The sequence below is a fragment of the Diadema antillarum genome, unplaced genomic scaffold, assembly GCF_040938485.1.
Source record: "Diadema antillarum isolate AM-2024a unplaced genomic scaffold, OU_Dant_1.0 seq00000732_RagTag, whole genome shotgun sequence".
Classification (NCBI taxonomy): Eukaryota; Metazoa; Echinodermata; class Echinoidea; order Diadematoida; family Diadematidae; genus Diadema; species Diadema antillarum.
The window spans coordinates 426,794-445,271 of NW_027271633.1; the positions used below are offsets into that span (position 1 = coordinate 426,794).

At 39.7% G+C, this 18,478-nt stretch overlaps 1 protein-coding gene across 1 annotated transcript in view; it reads left to right on the forward strand.

The window, feature by feature from the left end:
* The window catches only part of LOC139738253 (importin-7-like), a 42,472-nt gene extending 27,786 nt beyond the window's left edge, over positions 1-14,686 (forward strand). Inside the window, exons 16-25 of the mRNA XM_071648903.1 lie at positions 156-222; positions 909-1,034; positions 2,607-2,704; positions 3,047-3,139; positions 4,106-4,326; positions 4,641-4,783; positions 5,822-5,955; positions 7,257-7,386; positions 10,043-10,159; positions 11,198-14,686. Coding sequence (XP_071505004.1) covers positions 156-222; positions 909-1,034; positions 2,607-2,704; positions 3,047-3,139; positions 4,106-4,326; positions 4,641-4,783; positions 5,822-5,955; positions 7,257-7,386; positions 10,043-10,159; positions 11,198-11,289 — 1,221 coding nt within the window. The 3' untranslated portion in view covers positions 11,290-14,686. The remainder of the gene's footprint in view (positions 1-155; positions 223-908; positions 1,035-2,606; positions 2,705-3,046; positions 3,140-4,105; positions 4,327-4,640; positions 4,784-5,821; positions 5,956-7,256; positions 7,387-10,042; positions 10,160-11,197) is intronic.
* Positions 14,687-18,478: the final 3,792 nt, after the last annotated feature.

Sequence of the window (18,478 nt, forward strand, 5' to 3'; positions counted from 1 at the left end):
CAAATATTAGTGCCATTAAAGTCTATGGTGCAAAATCCTTTCCATTTTAAAATAGATTCCAATATAACCAAAAACAGAAATACCGGTCTTGAGGTCTTGATGATTATGGGAGTCACTTACATTTAAACAAAGATTGGATTTGCTCTGTGTTTCAGATTGTTTTAGAGCTGGAGAAGAAGATCCTCCAAGTGGTGGGAGTGGTACTTCGCAACCATGTCATAGGTGAGTCATATACTGCATACGCCGAATATTTCGCGAGGTTTTTATTTTCACGAATTTCGCGAGACAACTGCTATTGGCAAAATTAAAAACACATAAAAATATTGACACTAATGAAGATTATAATGTGATGTACGCGTATACATTTCTCTGTTTAGTACAGGACTCCATGATCGCGAATTTAAACACTCGCGAAATTGTCGGGAATTCCCCATTTGCGAAAATTTAGACTTGTGAAATATATGGCGTATACAGTACCAGCTGCTTTCTAATAGAGTAATTAAATTGATGGCTGTTTCTGTATCTTGTTCTTTACATAGCTCAGCAATAATGTAAGCCTGCTTGCCAATATTCCATCCACTTCTTTCATTTTGCTTTTTGAAAACTAATGGTGCCGACAAAAAAATAAAGATCAAAGACAAAAGGCACAAGCAGTTCCATATCGGGAAGTTTTTTCCAAGAACATCTCTCAGTTTACAACTTATGATTTTTGTGAGTGATGTCTGTTTCTGTGTTTTATTTTGTACTTCATGCACCAATAGCATACACCTGTTTGCCAATTCACCAGCCATTCTTCCATTTTGGATTTTTGAAATTAAATGGCACAGAAATAACTTAAAAAATAGGAAGCACAAGCAGTCCCTTTTCAGGAAAGTTATTTTATTAGAACTATTCTTCATTTGTCTTAGATTTCTACGAGGAGGTGTTCTCACTAATCTTCAGCATGACGTGTACCCACGTCTCCCCACCCCTCTGGGAAGTCTTCTACTTCCTCTTTGAGACCTTTGCCCATGACGGCTTCGACTTCTTTGTAGGTGAGTAACAAGCCACGCCCCTTTGAATTCACTACTACTCTGGCTTGGAGCAATTATTCAGAGAATTCATGATTTCTATTGGAATCAATTTTAGAATTTCTTTGTTTTCACTTTTGCAAAGTACATGTGACATGATATGCTACCATGTAAGTCTTTCTAGGGCTGGCATACACTTTTTAAGAATATTTTCCTTTTATTTTAGATGAATTAAAAAGAAGATATCATGGTCCACTAAGTAGTTTATTTGAGAGGTGTGATAATTTTAATAGCAGTGATGATTTTCTTCCAAGTGACAGTCATGGGACCCTGCAGTTAACCCCTTCCATTTTATATGAAGTGAATGGTTTCCCGTGCATTTGGAATGATAAAATCAGAAATGCAATGCAAAAATGTGAAGTTATAGGATCTGTGTGCTATAATATGTTCGTTGACAATAACACATGTGCTATGTGTACCAGGTATATTGCAGTAGGGTTATGACGTAAACTGTTTTACAGTGACAGTGAATATAGGGATATAAAGGTCAGCCAAGTGACATTTTCTTTAATATGATCGGCCCAAAGTGAAAAAAAGCTATGATATAAATCTCCAATATATGCCCATGACATCGTTGGCTTTACAATTCCCTGGAGTAAACGAGAATAGGTGAGAAAAACAAGGAAATGAGCCTTAATGCCAACAGTATAGCACTGATAGTGCCACGCCTGAAGATTGTTCTCATTTCTTTGTGGGAAATTTTGTAATTTTGACTGTGTTTCCTACGTATGTGAGTGAGTCTGCAGTTATCTGATTAATGGTCCACCATTCATTGACAACCTCCATAGCGTACTAGCATTGTCCTTAACTTTTGCCGCTAGCTTCAACCAGGAAGTGTAGAGAGATTACCATTGTTATTCCCTGAAGCAAGCGGATAGACCAAAAGCCTTTTTCAATCTCCTCTGTCAGTAAAGCCATGAGTTTGTTTCCTTGAAGCTACACTGGAATTTTGGGGAGTTGAAATTTGTTGACGAGTAAATTCAAATGTGGATGTATCGACAAATGCAGTTCATAGTTAAAATCAGCAGACCTTGAAAATATTTAATTACAAAGGTGTTTGTAATTAAAAAAAAACAAAACAAAACACCAAATTTAGCATTATATATTGATTTTAGTTTGCAGCAATTTTCTTTTGATTGTTTGTTTTCCATCTTGTCTCACAACTGGAATATGCAAGTTACTTCAAACTGCCTGTTTTGTTTCTTGTGGCAGTACAACATTTCATGACTTTCTGCAAAAGATTAATGCCAAATGTATGATGTTAAAACTTTTCACGTACTTCGTCGGCATATATCATTTCCAATACAGTAATGGTTACTTTGCACTTGTGATAATATTTCAATATAACTCCATCCCAAACGTATCCATCCCCCCTCCCCCCCCCCCCCCCCCCCCCATATGCCAACCCTGTCCCCAGCCTTGTTCCATCGACCGCTACAGTCCATCTCTTTTAAGAATCAGAATTGTAAAAAGCAGTTTAATTTGTTCTGTTTTGTTGAGATTACACATTTTTTTTCTCTCTCTCTTTTTCTACAGAAATGATGCCAGCCCTTCACAATTACGTGACCACAGACCCAACAGCTTTCATCAGCCAACCAAAACACCTCCAGATCATCTATGAAATGTGCAAAAAGGTCGGCAAAAGTTTTCTTCTGTTAAGATTTGCTGTCTTGGGAGACTTATTATTGTATTTCAACCCACGTTTGAATTTTGATATATCATGTAAATCTCTATTGCAAAAAGAAAAAACACAGGACGAGCAAAAGTGGTCATCATCACTGCAGTGTCCATATAAAACCTCATGCATTTTATTTCATATCACACATTTGTGATGGCATTAAAGCTCATACAGTTTATTTCATATCATACATTTATAATGGCATTACACCTCATACATTTATTTTGTATCATACATTTGTAATGGCAAGAGTAGGCATGTTGTTGTTGATGTTGCTATGTTTGACTCTATCTTCCAGGTTCTGACAGAAGACACAGATGAAGATGCCCAGAGCCACGCAGCCAAACTCTTAGAGGTCGTACTCATCCAGTATAAGGGACAAATTGACGACGTAAGCCAACCATGTGGCCAGTGTATAGTGTAGCTTGTGTGCGTTCCTGGTGTATGGTGTAGCTTGTGTATGCCCCTGGTGTATTGTGCAACTTCTGTAAAGTGTAATTTGTCCTTGATGTGTGGTGCACCTTATGTGTAGTTTTGTGCCCCTGATGTATGATGTGGGCAGTAGCTCATGTGTAGTGTTACAGTGTGCCCTTGGTGAATGGTATACTAGTGTGTGTAGTATTATGTACTCCTGGTGAATGGTGTAGCTTGCATGTAGTATTATGTACCCCTGGTGTATGGTGTAGCTTATGTGGAATTTATGTGCCCCTTGTGTGAAGTGTTATGGGCCCATTGTGTGTGTAGCCCATGAGCTGTACAGTGTTCCTCCGGTGTAGCTGGTGTACAGTATTAATCTTGTGTGCAGGGGAACGACTCAGTATCCAATAATGAGATGCGTAATCACTGTGATGTCAATTTTATAGGGTTGCTCAAATCCCACATGTATACCACAAAAATGATATTTTTCGGGGGAAAATTTGCTGTGGAAGCAAGAAATCTTCTTACTTTTTTTCACACTATTGATAATTATCAATTACTTCTTAGTAAAATATTCTTCAAGGAACAAATGCCTGATCTTCATAAACCCCAGTTTATTACCACGGCCTTCTTATCAGACTGAGGTGCATTGTTACATCTTGGTGGGTTAGCTTGATTGATAGGTCAAGTTTGGAGGAATGAAGCAGCTAGTGCGTAACCTAGTGAGCACATGGAGGATTTTATGGTGTGACTTTGAAGTAGAGGCTTTGATATGAATCTATAAAGCTTCAGTGTAGGTAAAACTGCTGTGCTTTTCTTCATTTCAACTCGATTCAATTCAATGTTTATTTCCACAAACAAAAAGTGTAAATACATCATGCATTTTTGTACATTTCATAGTAGCCACTCGTCAGTAAAGTTTTGAATGTTTTCCCTACAGGCTGTGCCGCTGTGTGTGGAGCTGGCCCTCGCCAGGCTAACACGAGAGGTCAAGACCACGGAACTACGACAAATGTGCCTGCAGGTCGTGATTGCTGCCCTCTACTACGACCCCCAGAAACTCCTTGACCTTCTGGAGAAGGTGCGCATTCCCAACACCAACGAGGCGGTCATCGTCCAGTTTGTCAAGCAGTGGCTCAGTGACACAGATTGTTTCTTAGGGTGAGGTTACAATTCTCTCTTTTCTAGTTGTTTGGTCTGACCGTGTTTTTGTAATTTTTTGCCTATGCCATACAGCATGGTTTTGAAATAATCAGTTATTGATAAGATATGAATAATTGTGGAAAAAAAATAATCAGTTTTCATTGTAGTCGATCAGTTGAATTCTTCCTCTCCACGTATGTGATTGTAAGAGTCCAGCACCAGAGACCGTATTCCATTTTAAAATGATGAGTTTAGATTAGCTACAACCATAACCATTTTTTCGTTGCTTCCCAAGACTAAACCAAGACTTTTGCTGTTACTCTGTCTCGCAGGTTACACGATCGCAAGATGTGTGTTCTGGGCCTGTGTATGTTGCTGTCTCTGCCCAACAGACCGCCAGTCGTCCATGAATGTGCAAATCGGTTCCTCCCAGCTCTCCTCCTCCTTTTCCAAGGTTTAAAACGAGCCTACGAATGTAAGTGTCAGAAACTGATGAGATTTCCAGTAAAAACAAATGAACAAACAAACAAAACTCCCATTTTTTTTTTTTTTTTTTTGGGGGGGGGGGGGGGAAGGGGGCATTTAAATGAAAAGGACCAAGGTGATTATGCTGTGTTGTGTTTTTGCAACTGACTCTATTTGTCAAGGGCAAATTTTTAAACCTACATATATTACATATTACTGTGCAGACAAAATTTGCTTGAGGACATTTATTTGGATGCATTTCAATTTTGCGTTGAGAATATTAGACGTATATTAATATTACCTTACATTGTCAACAGTCATTTTTGTAGCAGTAGGTGTGAAATGATCATGTTTCTACTCCATTTCCACTTTCAACCAGACATTGAAACTGGAATCATCTCATCCTATCATTCATATTTAGCCATGATATTTATCATGTTTACATGTTGGGTTACATCACGTATATTCACACTTGTACTCTCAGTGTGACTTTCAGTTCTCTTGTTTAACCATTCACTAGCTCACACTCTTTTACACATTCATTCTCTGTGCCACAATAGCACTTCTGTTTTCACTTTCATCCAGTTCATGTTTAGTCCTAACACTCACACCCACATCATATTCATCTTAGAATTCGATCAAAAGTTCTCACAACCCAGTATTCACCGTCATGTGTGATATCACATTCATTGTTGAGTTCACTCCCTTTCATCAAGTTCGATCAAAAAAGATCTCACAGTTTAGTATTCACACTCACACTCCTTATTGCATTCATCAGTGAGTTCACTCACACTTGTAAGATTCAAATAAAAGCTTTCACAACCCTGCATTCACATTTACTCGCACTTAAAGCCACATTGATACATTCCCTCTTTCTAACATTTCACGCTCACTTACACTCAGTGTCACATTCACACTCACACTCAATGTCACATTCACACTCACGCTCAATATCACATTCACACTCATTCGCACTCGATAAATGGGCATTCACACAAGGTGTGTTCCCTCTTTCACACATTCACACGCATTTGCTCTTCTTTTCTAGGCCGGGCAAACATGGAGGAAGAGGATTCAGATGAGGGCGAAGACGACAGCGACTTTGAGGAGGAAGAACTCGAGAGTGATGAAGATGAAATTGATGAGGATGGAGCCGAATATTTGGAAAGACTAGAGAGTGCGGTATGTAATCTGAATAGTAGAGCTCTTTAAATTTGTCTTTGCAATGATATTGTAGTAGCACATGCATTGCTTGTGCAGTATTGTTACAAAATCATTGCCAGAGCAACCAAATACTTCTCTATAGTGGATGAAAATATTAGGTTGCCTGCATAAAGTTTTGTTAAGTTGACAGGTGTACTTATCAGTTGAAAGTAGAAACCCTAGACAATGTTACAAGTACTGTAAGTGTGGATATTCTCGCGTGACAAATTTTTTGCGCTCGGCTGGATAAGAAGAGTTTCATGTGTTTTTAATTCCGTGGTGTCAAGATATCAACTACAGGAACATATGGCAAGCAGAAATATTCGCGTGCTTTTATTTTCGCACTAGTTTCTGATTGCGCGAAATGCGCGAAAATTTCAACACCGCGAAAATTTCCACTCTTACAGTACATGGCTGTCAAGTATAACTTTTTTGCCGTTGTTGTTGACAATAGCAATTGTGTTTTGTAGTGAATTGACTCGGGGGGGGGGGGGGGGGGATGCACGTTTTGTCTCTAAACCATTTGGCCACATGTGACTGGTGAGAGTCAACTCCACTGGCTTGGTACTAACATTGAGATCAGTGATAAAGCTATAAAACAATTTGTTAGAGCGATTATCGAATCCATCCAAGCTAGGCCAGCCTTCAGAGTCCACAAAGTCCCACACTACTGGATCTTCATTTGCTCCTCCAAGGGGGGAGGTTATGTTTTCATTACCATTGGTTTGTTTGTTTGTTTGTCCGTGTGCAAAGTAACTCAGAAAGTTGCGCACAGATTTGGATGAAACTTGCAAGAAAGGATGAGAATGACACAAGGAAGAGATGATTAAATTTTGGTAGTGATCCCAAATTTTTTATTGATTTTATGAAGGATTTTTGATATTTTGGCAGGTAGGGTCAATGACCTTGGGAGTTCAAGCTGCACATTTTTGAAGTTTTCATATGTGCACTAAAGTGCGCTCTCTAGTATCTGCTAGGGTAAGGCGCGCTGCGCAGCTGAGGGTTTTTGACGCAACAAAGGCTTTTGTATTGGGAAATCAAGCAATTTTTCTGCATGCATACTATGGGTGGATATCACTGATCTCTGTGGAAGAGCAAGATCATTGGTGAAAAGTAGCTGCTAGGCGGAGGTGGTTGCGCTCTCTTGAGTGCTTTTCTAGTTACAGCTGAATTTTTATACCTGTTCAGAACAAGTCCTTAAAGAGAGGAGAGAGATGGAGATGGTAGGAGTGGAAGAGAAGGAGGGTTGAAAACTCTGGTGTCATTTCTTTCCTTCCCAGGCTGCTGACAGAGAGGATGATGAAGACGATGAGGTGTATGAGGAGACGGCGCTGGAAGGATACAACACCCCTCTCGATGACGAGGACACGACCACGGACGAGTACGTCATCTTCAAGAGCATCATGCAGAGTGAGTGGCTCCATTTGTTAACCCTTCCCCTGCTGACTTCATTCACGCTACTGTGGGCATTTCATGAGTATAGCTTCCAGGTGTAATGAGGAGGGTTAATTGTTTGTGTGTCACTTTTCCACGGTGTAATTCTTCTGTGGTCCACGGTGTAAAACTTCCATGTACCACAGTAAACCTCCAGTCACAGTGTAAATCTCCTGTGTGCCACAGTAAACCTCCAGTCACAGTGTAAATCTCCTGTGTGCCACAGTAAACCTCCAGTCACAGTGTAAATCTCCTGTGTGCCACAGTAAACCTCCAGTCACAGTGTAAATCTCCTGTGTGCCACAGTAAACCTCCAGTCACAGTGTAAATCTCCTGTATGCCACAGTAAACCTCCAGTCACAGTGTAAATCTCCTGTGTGCCACAGTAAACCTCCAGTCACAGTGTAAATCTCCTGTGTGCCACAGTAAACCTCCAGTCACACTGTAAATCTCCTGTGTGCCACAGTAAACCTCCAGTCACAGTGTAAATCTCCTGTGTGCCACAGTAAACCTCCAGTCACACTGTAAATCTCCTGTGTGCCACAGTAAACCTCCAGTCACAGTGTAAATCTCCTGTGTGCCACAGTAAACCTCCAGTCACAGTGTAAATCTCCTGTGTGCCACAGTAAACCTCCAGTCACACTGTAAATCTCCTGTGTGCCACAGTAAACCTCCAGTCACACTGTAAATCTCCTGTGTGCTACTATAAACTTCCCGTCACAGTGTAAATCTCTCCTGTGTGCCACAGTAAACCTCCAGTCACAGTGTAAATCTCCTGTATGCCACAGTAAACCTCCAGTCACAGTGTAAATCTCCTGTGTGCCACAGTAAACCTCCAGTCACAGTGTAAATCTCCTGTGTGCCACAGTAAACCTCCAGTCACAGTGTAAATCTGTGTGCCACAGTAAACCTCCAGTCACAGTGTAATTCTCCCGTGTGCCACAGTGTTAACATTTCTGCCATGGTGTATATCTCACGTGTGCCGTAACATAAACCCCCCGTGTGCCAAATTACTGTATACGCTATATATTTCGCGGGGGTTTTATTTCGCGAATTTCGCGAGTCGGGAGCTATTCGCGAAATTAACAACATGCGAAAATATTACCTTCCAAAATGAATCCCTTGCCTTAATGATACGAACATTTCAGTACTAGTATACCATGTCACGGCTTACCGTACAGACCATACTGGCTAAGCTTGTTTACGCACGTCCACGTCTACTTACGAATACTGTAGAGAGCCAATCCATTATCGCAAGGGGACCACTCGTCAGAAATCTAGCGTGATGGACTTAACCACTTCAAAAATGTTGAATTCTAACCTACTAGTTCGCAGAGTTTGGTAAGTTTTTTTCATGCAGTGTATAACTAGTATCATTCTTATTTGCTAGTAAGTTGAAAATTCACACTTTCTTTGGCACTTCATATTTTCTCTGGTCCCCCAATCGCGAATTTAACCACTCGCGAAAATGTGTGACAGCGGAAATTTGCAAAAATTTATGTACGCGAAAATTATAGCATATACAGTATATAGAGACCACAGCACATGACCACCCACAGAAAACATTCTTTTTTTCAAAGCTATAATTTACTTTCAAAGAAATGTTTATGCTAGGAATGCAGTACAGCAAAGTTGTTACAAAAGAGAGAAATTTGTAAGCACTTGCGTGTTCAAGCAAAATATGATACGTACACTGTAGGCAAGCTGTTGACTGAGTTGGGCATGACAATGTGGCACACAAGCATTAAGTAAACAAAAGTAATTTGGCTTCCATGTGAATATGTGACCCGCTAAAACAAAATGATGCTAAAGTCGGGCGAGGTCAATTATTTGAAAATTGCATGGCATAATTTCCTACTCTTTCTGCTTTAAATTGATATATAACACATCTTATTTAAAAAATCGGCTGCGGAGATATTGATGTTTAAAAGAGAGCATGTCGAGACGTCTGGGAAATCACTGTTTTGAGAAAAGCACCCTAAAAGTTTTCCTTGCGACGCAATTGCGATCAAGGGACACGCAAGTCAGTTTTCACCTCTGGACAATAGAAGGCAAGCCCTAGCAACTCCCGAAATGCTCATTCAAGCACAGCGTCGGCGGTCTCCTCACCGACCAATCAGTGACCAGGATGCCAGGAGAAGCGGCTGGGCATTGCGCACCCCGCCTGCACGCACCAATCGACTGGGCAGTGTGTGAGCTTCACGCTTCGGTTAGCGGCAAGCAGCAAGCTGACCAATGAGATCACTCTGGTCGTTGTTAGGGGCGGAGCCTATCTGTGGCGCTCAATCCAAATTTTGGAACCAGTTTCTGCTTCGTTGAAATGCCAAAAAACATGGCCCAGAAAAATGCTATTTTTTGGTCTTTCCTTTCACCATTTTGCTTCAAAATTTCGACAGATGATAGAAGATATGTCAGACTACAATAATATGTCAAAATCAGAAAATCGTAAGTTTTGACCAATTTTAATGCTCTGACTTCAAACTCGATTTTCACGGCTTCGACCGTGCGCGACTTTAGGACCCTTTTGTTGTAGCGGGTCACATATGAACTTTGGGAGGATGGTACAGGGAGGAAAATATGGTATTTGTGATCCATTGATGAAACGATGGTTTTGTGTTCTGCCTATGGCTAGATATCCAAATGACGGACACGGAGTGGTACGGCGCCCTCACGAGTCAACTGACCATGGAGCAGCAGCAGCAACTTAACGACATCGTCGTCCTTGCCGACCAGCGAAAGGCTGCAGCAGGTAAGCTTGAGAAACTGAAGTGTCTGTTCCTCTTTAAGAATCCCCTCTGGAAAGACCTAACTAAGTAACCCTTTAGCAACCAAAGATTCCGTACATAATGGCCTATTGTTCCCTAGAAGGTACAATATTGCTCTCATTTCGACAACTTTCTACATTATGTAGAATTGCTCACTGCATGTTTATTTTTGTCTATTTTAAGTTATGTTTATGTGAAAGCCTATCATAAAGACTTTACCAAGAGACTGGTGTGTCACAGAAGGAATTCTGACATACTTTTGTTGACCTCTGACCGTTTTCAAATTGCATTATTATATATTCTATTAGAAAACAATAAAAGTGGTAAAACATAAAACTATGTATAAGTGGACGGGCATGGATGTAGGGCAACCTGTCGATCAGTTGCAATAAAATCAAATAGACAGAAGAATTTCATGAATTTGAAGGGCAATTTGTCAATCAGTTGCAATGTGAATATGTTGCCTGGCACATTGGAGGACCAAAGACCCTGACTTTTCATATTTCTGTGACGGTGATATTGTTCATAAATTTAATGAATAGGTCTTGCCTGAAAATGACAGGGAAAGCAGGCAGACACACACAGAAGGAAAAGAAGAAGTAAAAAAAGAAAGAAAGAAAGAAAAAAGGATGCAGAAAGCCGGGTTGAATTTTACTTTCTATGAGAACTTGCAAAACAGATTGCTATTGTCAATGATGAGAAGATGATACCAACAATGATGATAGTGATGATAATAATGATGATGATGATAATGATGAAGATTAAGATAATGATGATAATGATGATGATGATGATGGTGATATGGATGATGGTGAAAGTGATGTTAGTGAAATTGGTGCTTGATAATGATATGGCTGAAGACCATGGTAATGGCAGTGGCAATGGTGAAGAGGACAATGATGACGATGGGGATAATATTGCTGTGATTTCTAATAAACCTTCTCTCTTAACACATATAGCCACTCTCATTAATATATACCTCTCTATCTCCTGTTTTCTCTCTTTGAATTTTTCCCCTTCAGAATCTAAACGGATTGAGCAGGAGGGAGGCTACAAGTTCCCCAACCCCACAGTACCTTCCACCTTCCACTTTGGGGGCGAGATGGGATCATGAGCTGCTGCCACACTGTGCCGAGCATTTTTCATTTTCTTCCTACCATCCACTATCATGTATATTTTCATAACTGTAAGAGGAGGGTTGATAAGAGATACCTGTGGAGCCTGAAAAGTGACTCAGCTTGATACGCGGCCAACCTTGCAACGAGTCTTATAGGGGTTCTCTGTTTTTACTTGGGAGAGGGAGCAAGGTAAAACCTGGCTTGCTCGGTCTGTTCATCTGCGAGCCGTCTGACGTCAGCATTTTTTTTTTTCCAGCGAGACTCAGATGACAGTAATCTGGAGCAAAATTTACAGAAGACGTATATCTCTTATCATGATACTCGACCACATCTTTCAGACATTAGGATGCCATGAAGTTTTATACTATGTGATATCATTCTTAGGGAACTATTTTGGATTAGAGATATTGGCTCTAGGCACTGCAAAGATGAGTGGATGTACTTGCCCATAATGAGTATGATTGTAGAGTAGAAGTGGCAGGAGGTTGCTTAAAGTTGCTGAACTTTTTTTTCTTTTTTCGGAGGGAGGGGGGAGGGGGAGGGGGCTGTGAGACATAAGTTGTTTTGTTCTTACGAGGGAAAAATTATGTTGACCTCCATCCTGCTGTAGATATTAATCGATGCCTCATTGTGTTTTGATGTAGTGTGTGAAAACCCTCGGACATTCTTCATTTCAGCTTGGACTGCTGTAGATAAAGCGTACCTGCAGATGTTGCATGCCACCTCATGACGTGTTCAAGGGATATCTGCCTCCTCACAAACAATGGAGAAGAGAAGAACAGAGGCGAAGCATCCTGCAGTGCTTTTTCCTCTTCTTGTTGCCGGGTGCAGCACGTTTGCCAAATTCTATGTTTGTCAAGTACTGTTCATCGACATCGCAGTCGGGGGAATCGGTTTTGGCGTTCAGCTGCACGGGAGGATTCTGCTCTCATGTAGTCTGATATGGTGTTCACTGAAAAGATCCTCATATCTTTGCTGTCTCTCAAACAGCCATAGAATGGCAAAGTAACTGTGAGCTCTTCATCGAATTAGGTGTCTTGGGGAATGAGATGTAAAGAGAGCGGTAGAGGGTTGCTACAGGTGCTTCTAAAGTGTCGAGAATTAGGCATTGTCCAAAAGCTTGTTCTGTGATGTTTTCGGCGAAAATGACAGGTCTTCGAATATGAGAAATGTGATTTTCTTCATGGAGGTGACACAAAAGGCTATCTACTTTCGTACTGAGGGCCCAGAAATTTTCAAATATGGAGCAAATTGGGGCTGAAAGGCAGAAATTGACGATGGGGCCTCCCTGGCATGATGCTCTTACAAACTGCCCCGCTTCGGTAACATGTTTGCCGAAGAATTTTTGCGCAGATGTCAGCTGACGGATATCAGGATCTCAAATTCCTGGTACTGAATGTGCATTATACGCAATCCCCCAATGCTGCGGCTGGCCAGATGACTTATGACCATTAATTGGCGACCTCAAAGGAGTTGGCTTACGAAAGAGGTAAAAATTGAAGACGTAGTCATGGCAAACTGTTAGATCCAGAACAAGTCTTGCATGCATGTTGAAGCGGTATGCTTCAAAGTTGTACGTTGTGTCTTGTATAGGATAATACCTTTCGTCTGTCATGAAAGATTAGTGCAAGACTTTGCGCAAGCACAAAATATGGATTGCAATTTGAAAATTCTCCCGAATAAAGAAAATAAAAATGATAAAGAGTAAAAATAGTTCGTGAGTCATGAAGCGTTTCACATGAATTTTGCAATTGTTTGATTACAGGTATATGTTTCCACTGATATGTTCAATGCTGTGGTTTACATAAACGACCAAGCAAAACTAAGACACATTAGATCACCGTACGTGGCCGATGTTTGCATGTGTTGATGTGACAGTCTCTTATAAAGCAATGGAATTCAGGATTTTAGCTGCATTGGAGTGTGTTAGAGATTGTAATATATGTCTGTATAAGTTTGAGCACTTTAATTTCCAGCATCATTGCAGAGATTTTTAAACATTTTTTTCTTAATACTTGATGATGTAATAAACTATATGGTACTTCGTAATTTGTCACAGTATTTTGCCTTAAATGCCCTTGTAAGGTTCCATATTGTATGTTAATTAAGTAGTGGCTGTGAAGTTTAGTTACATGTACGTACATTCATGATCCAAATACGTCTTCGTGTAACAGTTTAAAAAAGAACACCCTTTATGATTACATCTCTCGTCTTTTCAAGAAGCCAGTAGGCACAGTCACACTATGTGAAACTATGCTGGTTTTACAACCCGGTATTTTGCTTCACATAGTTTAGGCAGAGTGACCGCTAACTTCTCGAGAAGTGACCAGCGAAACTTCCTGCATGCACTTGGGAAGTTTCTCGCTTCTCGCAAAACTATGCATAGCTTTGTGCAGTGTGAGCGGCGGGTGAAACTTTGTGACGCCATAATAGATCCATTCATTTTGTTTACGCACATTGTGGATTCTTTAGTGCGCTGTTGTGCATTTGCATTTTTTTTTTCCTGCAAAAAGCCGACAGTACAAGCAGTTTCATATCACGGAAACCACACAAAGTTTTATCTGTAGTGTGACTGCATACCCGAACTTCTAGAAGTTATCTGGAAGCAAACTATGCTTCTTCGTGTAGTATGACTGCGGCTAATGAGATTCCCTTGAGGACAATATGTCGACAAATACAGTATTAAAAGTTGAAAGTCGCAGTTGTCAAACTTATTTTTAACAGTTTTTGTAATCACTTGCCTTGACATCTTGTACCCATTGCCTGAGTGCTCAAGAGAATTTTTGATGAGGATTCTTTTTCCTTTCCCCGGGATTCAGTGAAATGTTGTGGGTGGACAGGTAAAGTCAGTAAAGCGTGAGGGGCTTTAGCAAATCATTTATGCCACAGGTAATTATACAATCGTACTTGCTGTCAGCAAAGTCATCTGTATGAAGTCCTCTGGTTGTACACAATTATCATTTTGATAGGGATATGGAGTTTTATAATAGTCCCACTGTTTGCCTTTTCCATCTGATATTGAGATTGCGTCAACAAGGTGCAGGTCATCGACCTCTCACTGTACTTTCTTAACATGCATTTGACAAAGAGGTGTATCGAAGTACTCCTGTAACCACTGATATATGAAAACTGAATCCTTTTACATAAAAGAATATGGAATAAGTCTAGATTGATCAAGTTTGGAAAAGGCCAAAGACAAAACTTTAATTTTGAGCAAAAAGGTTCCTTCAGTTTTTTTGTAACAATGGAGCAAATTAAAGTACATTGCATTACGACAGAAGATACACCCATATCATGTTATTGTATCAATTTTTTTTTTTCAATTTTATTTTTTAATGGAGCAGGTGAATTTACAGCTTCGTCGCAAGCTTTCCCAAATATGTTTTAATGAATTTGAGTAATACTGGATGAATCGTTCAGCCAGCCTTCTGAAAAAAGAAAAAAAAAAAAGGAATACACCCCTGAACCCATTAAAGACTAGTCCAGGGTATACTCACACAGGTATCTTTGGGAAATGCTTGATAAGGCAAAATTAGTTCGTCCTGAATGGTTTATGCGATGAAGTGAAGAGAATGACAAGTCGCATGTGGTGGCCCTGGAGGTAAAAGCCATGGGAGATGAGGAAGACAGATCCATGAGATATCCTAAGTGCCATTTTGCAAAAACAAAAGACCCTTTGAGCTTTCTATTTGATGCCATTCATGACTTACTGGCATCATGGAAAGCTTTTGTGAGGTGACCTCGCGATAAGAGGAGGCATACACTGTTGTTGGCTCCTCACACACCCTAGCTTGGCAATCTGAAATTTCCTGGATTGCATTTGAAGAACTTAAGCTACATTGTGGAAGTTTCTTTTCCCTTTTATGTTTCGCACTTGCCGATTGCTCGTTATTGTAAAAGTGAAATGGAATTTATTGTTTGATCCACGGTTTGTCTGCCTTTAAGTTTGCCTCCTTTTGAAACACGATAACACAACCATGGAAAGTGCCTTTGTGTAATGTGTACATATTGTCTTGAGGTGATTATGTACAGATGCACTGCAAGATAAAGGAACAAAAAAGGCATTCCTCACAAAATAACAATGTCAGTACAGAGTTGATGTGTGGCCTGAAAAATTGTCAACTTTTTAACGGATTCACCAGAAGCCTCTCTCCAGCTCTTCTTTGAATGAAGTGGCTGTCATAGTGGCAGTAATGTTTATTATGGCCTTTAGGCTGAAACTAAATGTACGTTTTCTCCAACAATGCCCCAACAGCAAGTTTGCATAATCCCTGGAATAGCTCTTTAATGACTTTTGCATTATAGGCCTTTGGAGTTTGTTGTAAAACAAGAGACAAAAGTTGATCTGACATGCAAAGGAGTTGAGTTGTCAGCCTGTTCCGTTGACATTTTGTTGACTTCTGCGAAGTTGGCCCCCAGATGGTGCTCGAGGGTTCACACTCCTGGAAGATGTGTTTAAACCCCTTGTGTGCTTCAAGTGTTGATTGCATAGAAAACCCCATAGTGTTGGACACACAGTCCAAAAGTCCTTGGCTAGAAAGTGTTAATCATCCTTTTAATCTCTTCGTGAAAGGGTGGACGATGTTGGCTTGTCCTTCGCAGGCTAAAAATCAGGTCTTCTCTTCTCATACATTGTACCATGTGAATTGGTGATGGGTGTATTTATAATGTCTTAACCTTCTCTTCCTAGCTGTTGTAATGCCCAGAGATAGTAAGCATGGCAAATCATTTCTGGTGGCTCAGAATCTATCCCGTGTAGAGTCTCTGAAACTGATATGTAATGACGAAAACTGGTAGCACGTATTGTTATTGACCTTTTTGAATAATCTGATGCAAAATTCTAGGTTCACATTGATACAATGAACTCTACAGTATCCCCACGACCTCACACACATGATTGCATGCTCAGAAACCCAGTTACTGAATCTCTCTAACACTGCATGAGGCTCTGTGGAAAGTGAGAAAAGTCTTTGTGACCTAGCAAGAAAATGTGAAAATCTCCCTGATGTTCGAAATAATATTTCGTTGTACATGTACTGAGATAAACTGTAACACGCAGGTGTCTTTCTAATTGTTCTGTTGAACCTCTGTGGTTTTGATGAGGGCATGTTATTAGCATCCCTGGATACCTAGGGCATTGGTATTTAACTCGCCTACAAATCCTTTGAACTTCGACTGAACTGTTACGGGGGCGATGCATGTAATCACAAACACTTAATGCCATCTTTGCATAATTCCTTGTTGCATTCCTTGTGAAATTACTCTGTGAATTTAAGAAAACAGATTTAGGGGATTTTCCATGACCCCCTACAGGGTAAGTTTGCAATGGATAGCAATCGTACTGAGGCCATTGTGATATAGATTTGCATCTAATAAAATACTAAATGTGTACATTGTCATCTCGTTGAAGAGTTAAGACATTTGCGTAATCGGACCCGATCTGAAACGTTAGCTACGCGTGTATTCTCACTTAATATATCAGTCCATCATTAGATCAACAATAAAGAATTCATGTTATAAATATGTAGATATAGACTGTATATGTTCATTGCATGGGCGCACACACGTAAACACACACTTTTGCACATTTGAAAGCAATAAGCCAGTCGCATAGATTATCAATGTTAAAAAGATGTACAAATGTTCAGTTCTGCTCACATGTAATCTTCTACCCCCTTTTGTTTATGATCCTGTCCCCTTCTGTTACGATCTGCCTCGGACATACAGTGTACATGTAATTGTTGTTGCTACTAAAAGTACGGCAGACTTCTTACAACCTTTGACCCTTGACCCTGGGGACTCACAAGAGGAGACTGACCTCATCCAGGTGCTGGCTTTGAAGATTGAATACAGTCTAGACGTGATACATGGTTGATAAAATGAACTTCTGGAATGAAATGAAAAATGGCTTGATAATACTATATGTGTATTTTTTTAAAATGCCTCTACTGTCTATTTATGGTTTTGAGGCATATTGAATAGTGTAACAGTTTAATTTTATTTTAACTACTGCTATTATCACTCTTACTACTTCTTTTTCTTCTTTATCATTAATTCTTTCAAAGTTTCATCTGAGTAAATGCCGGGTTGGCCCTTTAAAGTCAGGCTGCTGCATGTTGCGAGCATTTCAGACAGTTTGGGTTGAGAAGTAGATGTTAGTATGGTGTAATATGAACAAAAGCAAATAGTATGTGATCTATGGTGATCTTTGTTATAATATGTAACTGCAATTTTTTTTTTTTTTCGTATTAGTGTAGACTTTTCATAGCAGAGCCTGATTTTAAAGATGGAAACCTGCCTGAGTAATCTTTCATTTCTCCCACAGTACATATATTAGCATAAATTATTCCATGCCTGTAATGTGTATGACCAAATATTTATGGTACTGTCCCAGTTAGAAAAAAACAGAATAGTACCAAGAAACGTGTGAAACATGAAAAAAAAAAAAAAAAAACTTTTCAAAAGCGACCTCTTCCCTTCAAAACTTTCAATAATTCTAAATGATGCTGAGAAGTGTAAAGCATCAAGCAATGGAAACTGCCAAAATGATACTAAATAAAAAATGAACAAAAATGAGCATTTATGATATTGTGCGCATGATCTTTTTCGTTTGTTTTTCTGAAGGGGGGATTGCATTTCATTGGTTTTGTATAGAAACTTACATTGGCAGCTTTAATGGAGAGGTATTCGAAAAAAAGAGTAAGCTTTTGGACATCGTACAAGCTTCACTAAATGTCCTTAGTAGTGCAAAGGAGTGGAGGTATTTGGAACCTTGGCATTAATGAAAATGTTTGATTTTACTATATTTGATGATTACAGTTGTTTGTCATGGACAGCATGCGAGAGATTTTTATATTGTGAAATAAAAAGAAAAACCCAATTGTCACTTTCATCGCCAACGTAGTGGATTTTCATATTAAATGGTTGTTTGTTTGTTTGTCTTTGTGTTTGTCTGCTAGTTGTGATGCTTATGTGTTGCATAAACGTATTATGGTGATAAGCACAATCAGGGTATGCAATCACATGGGTTTCTCACTTTATAACTGTTGTAACTTCTAAAAGAATGCACCAACTGACTTCAAAATTCACATGCCGCATGCTCAGACATCAATAATCACATGTGGTAATACAATAGCTACTTGCTTGTCATTTACTCTTAATTACTGAAGATTAATTACCAAAAAG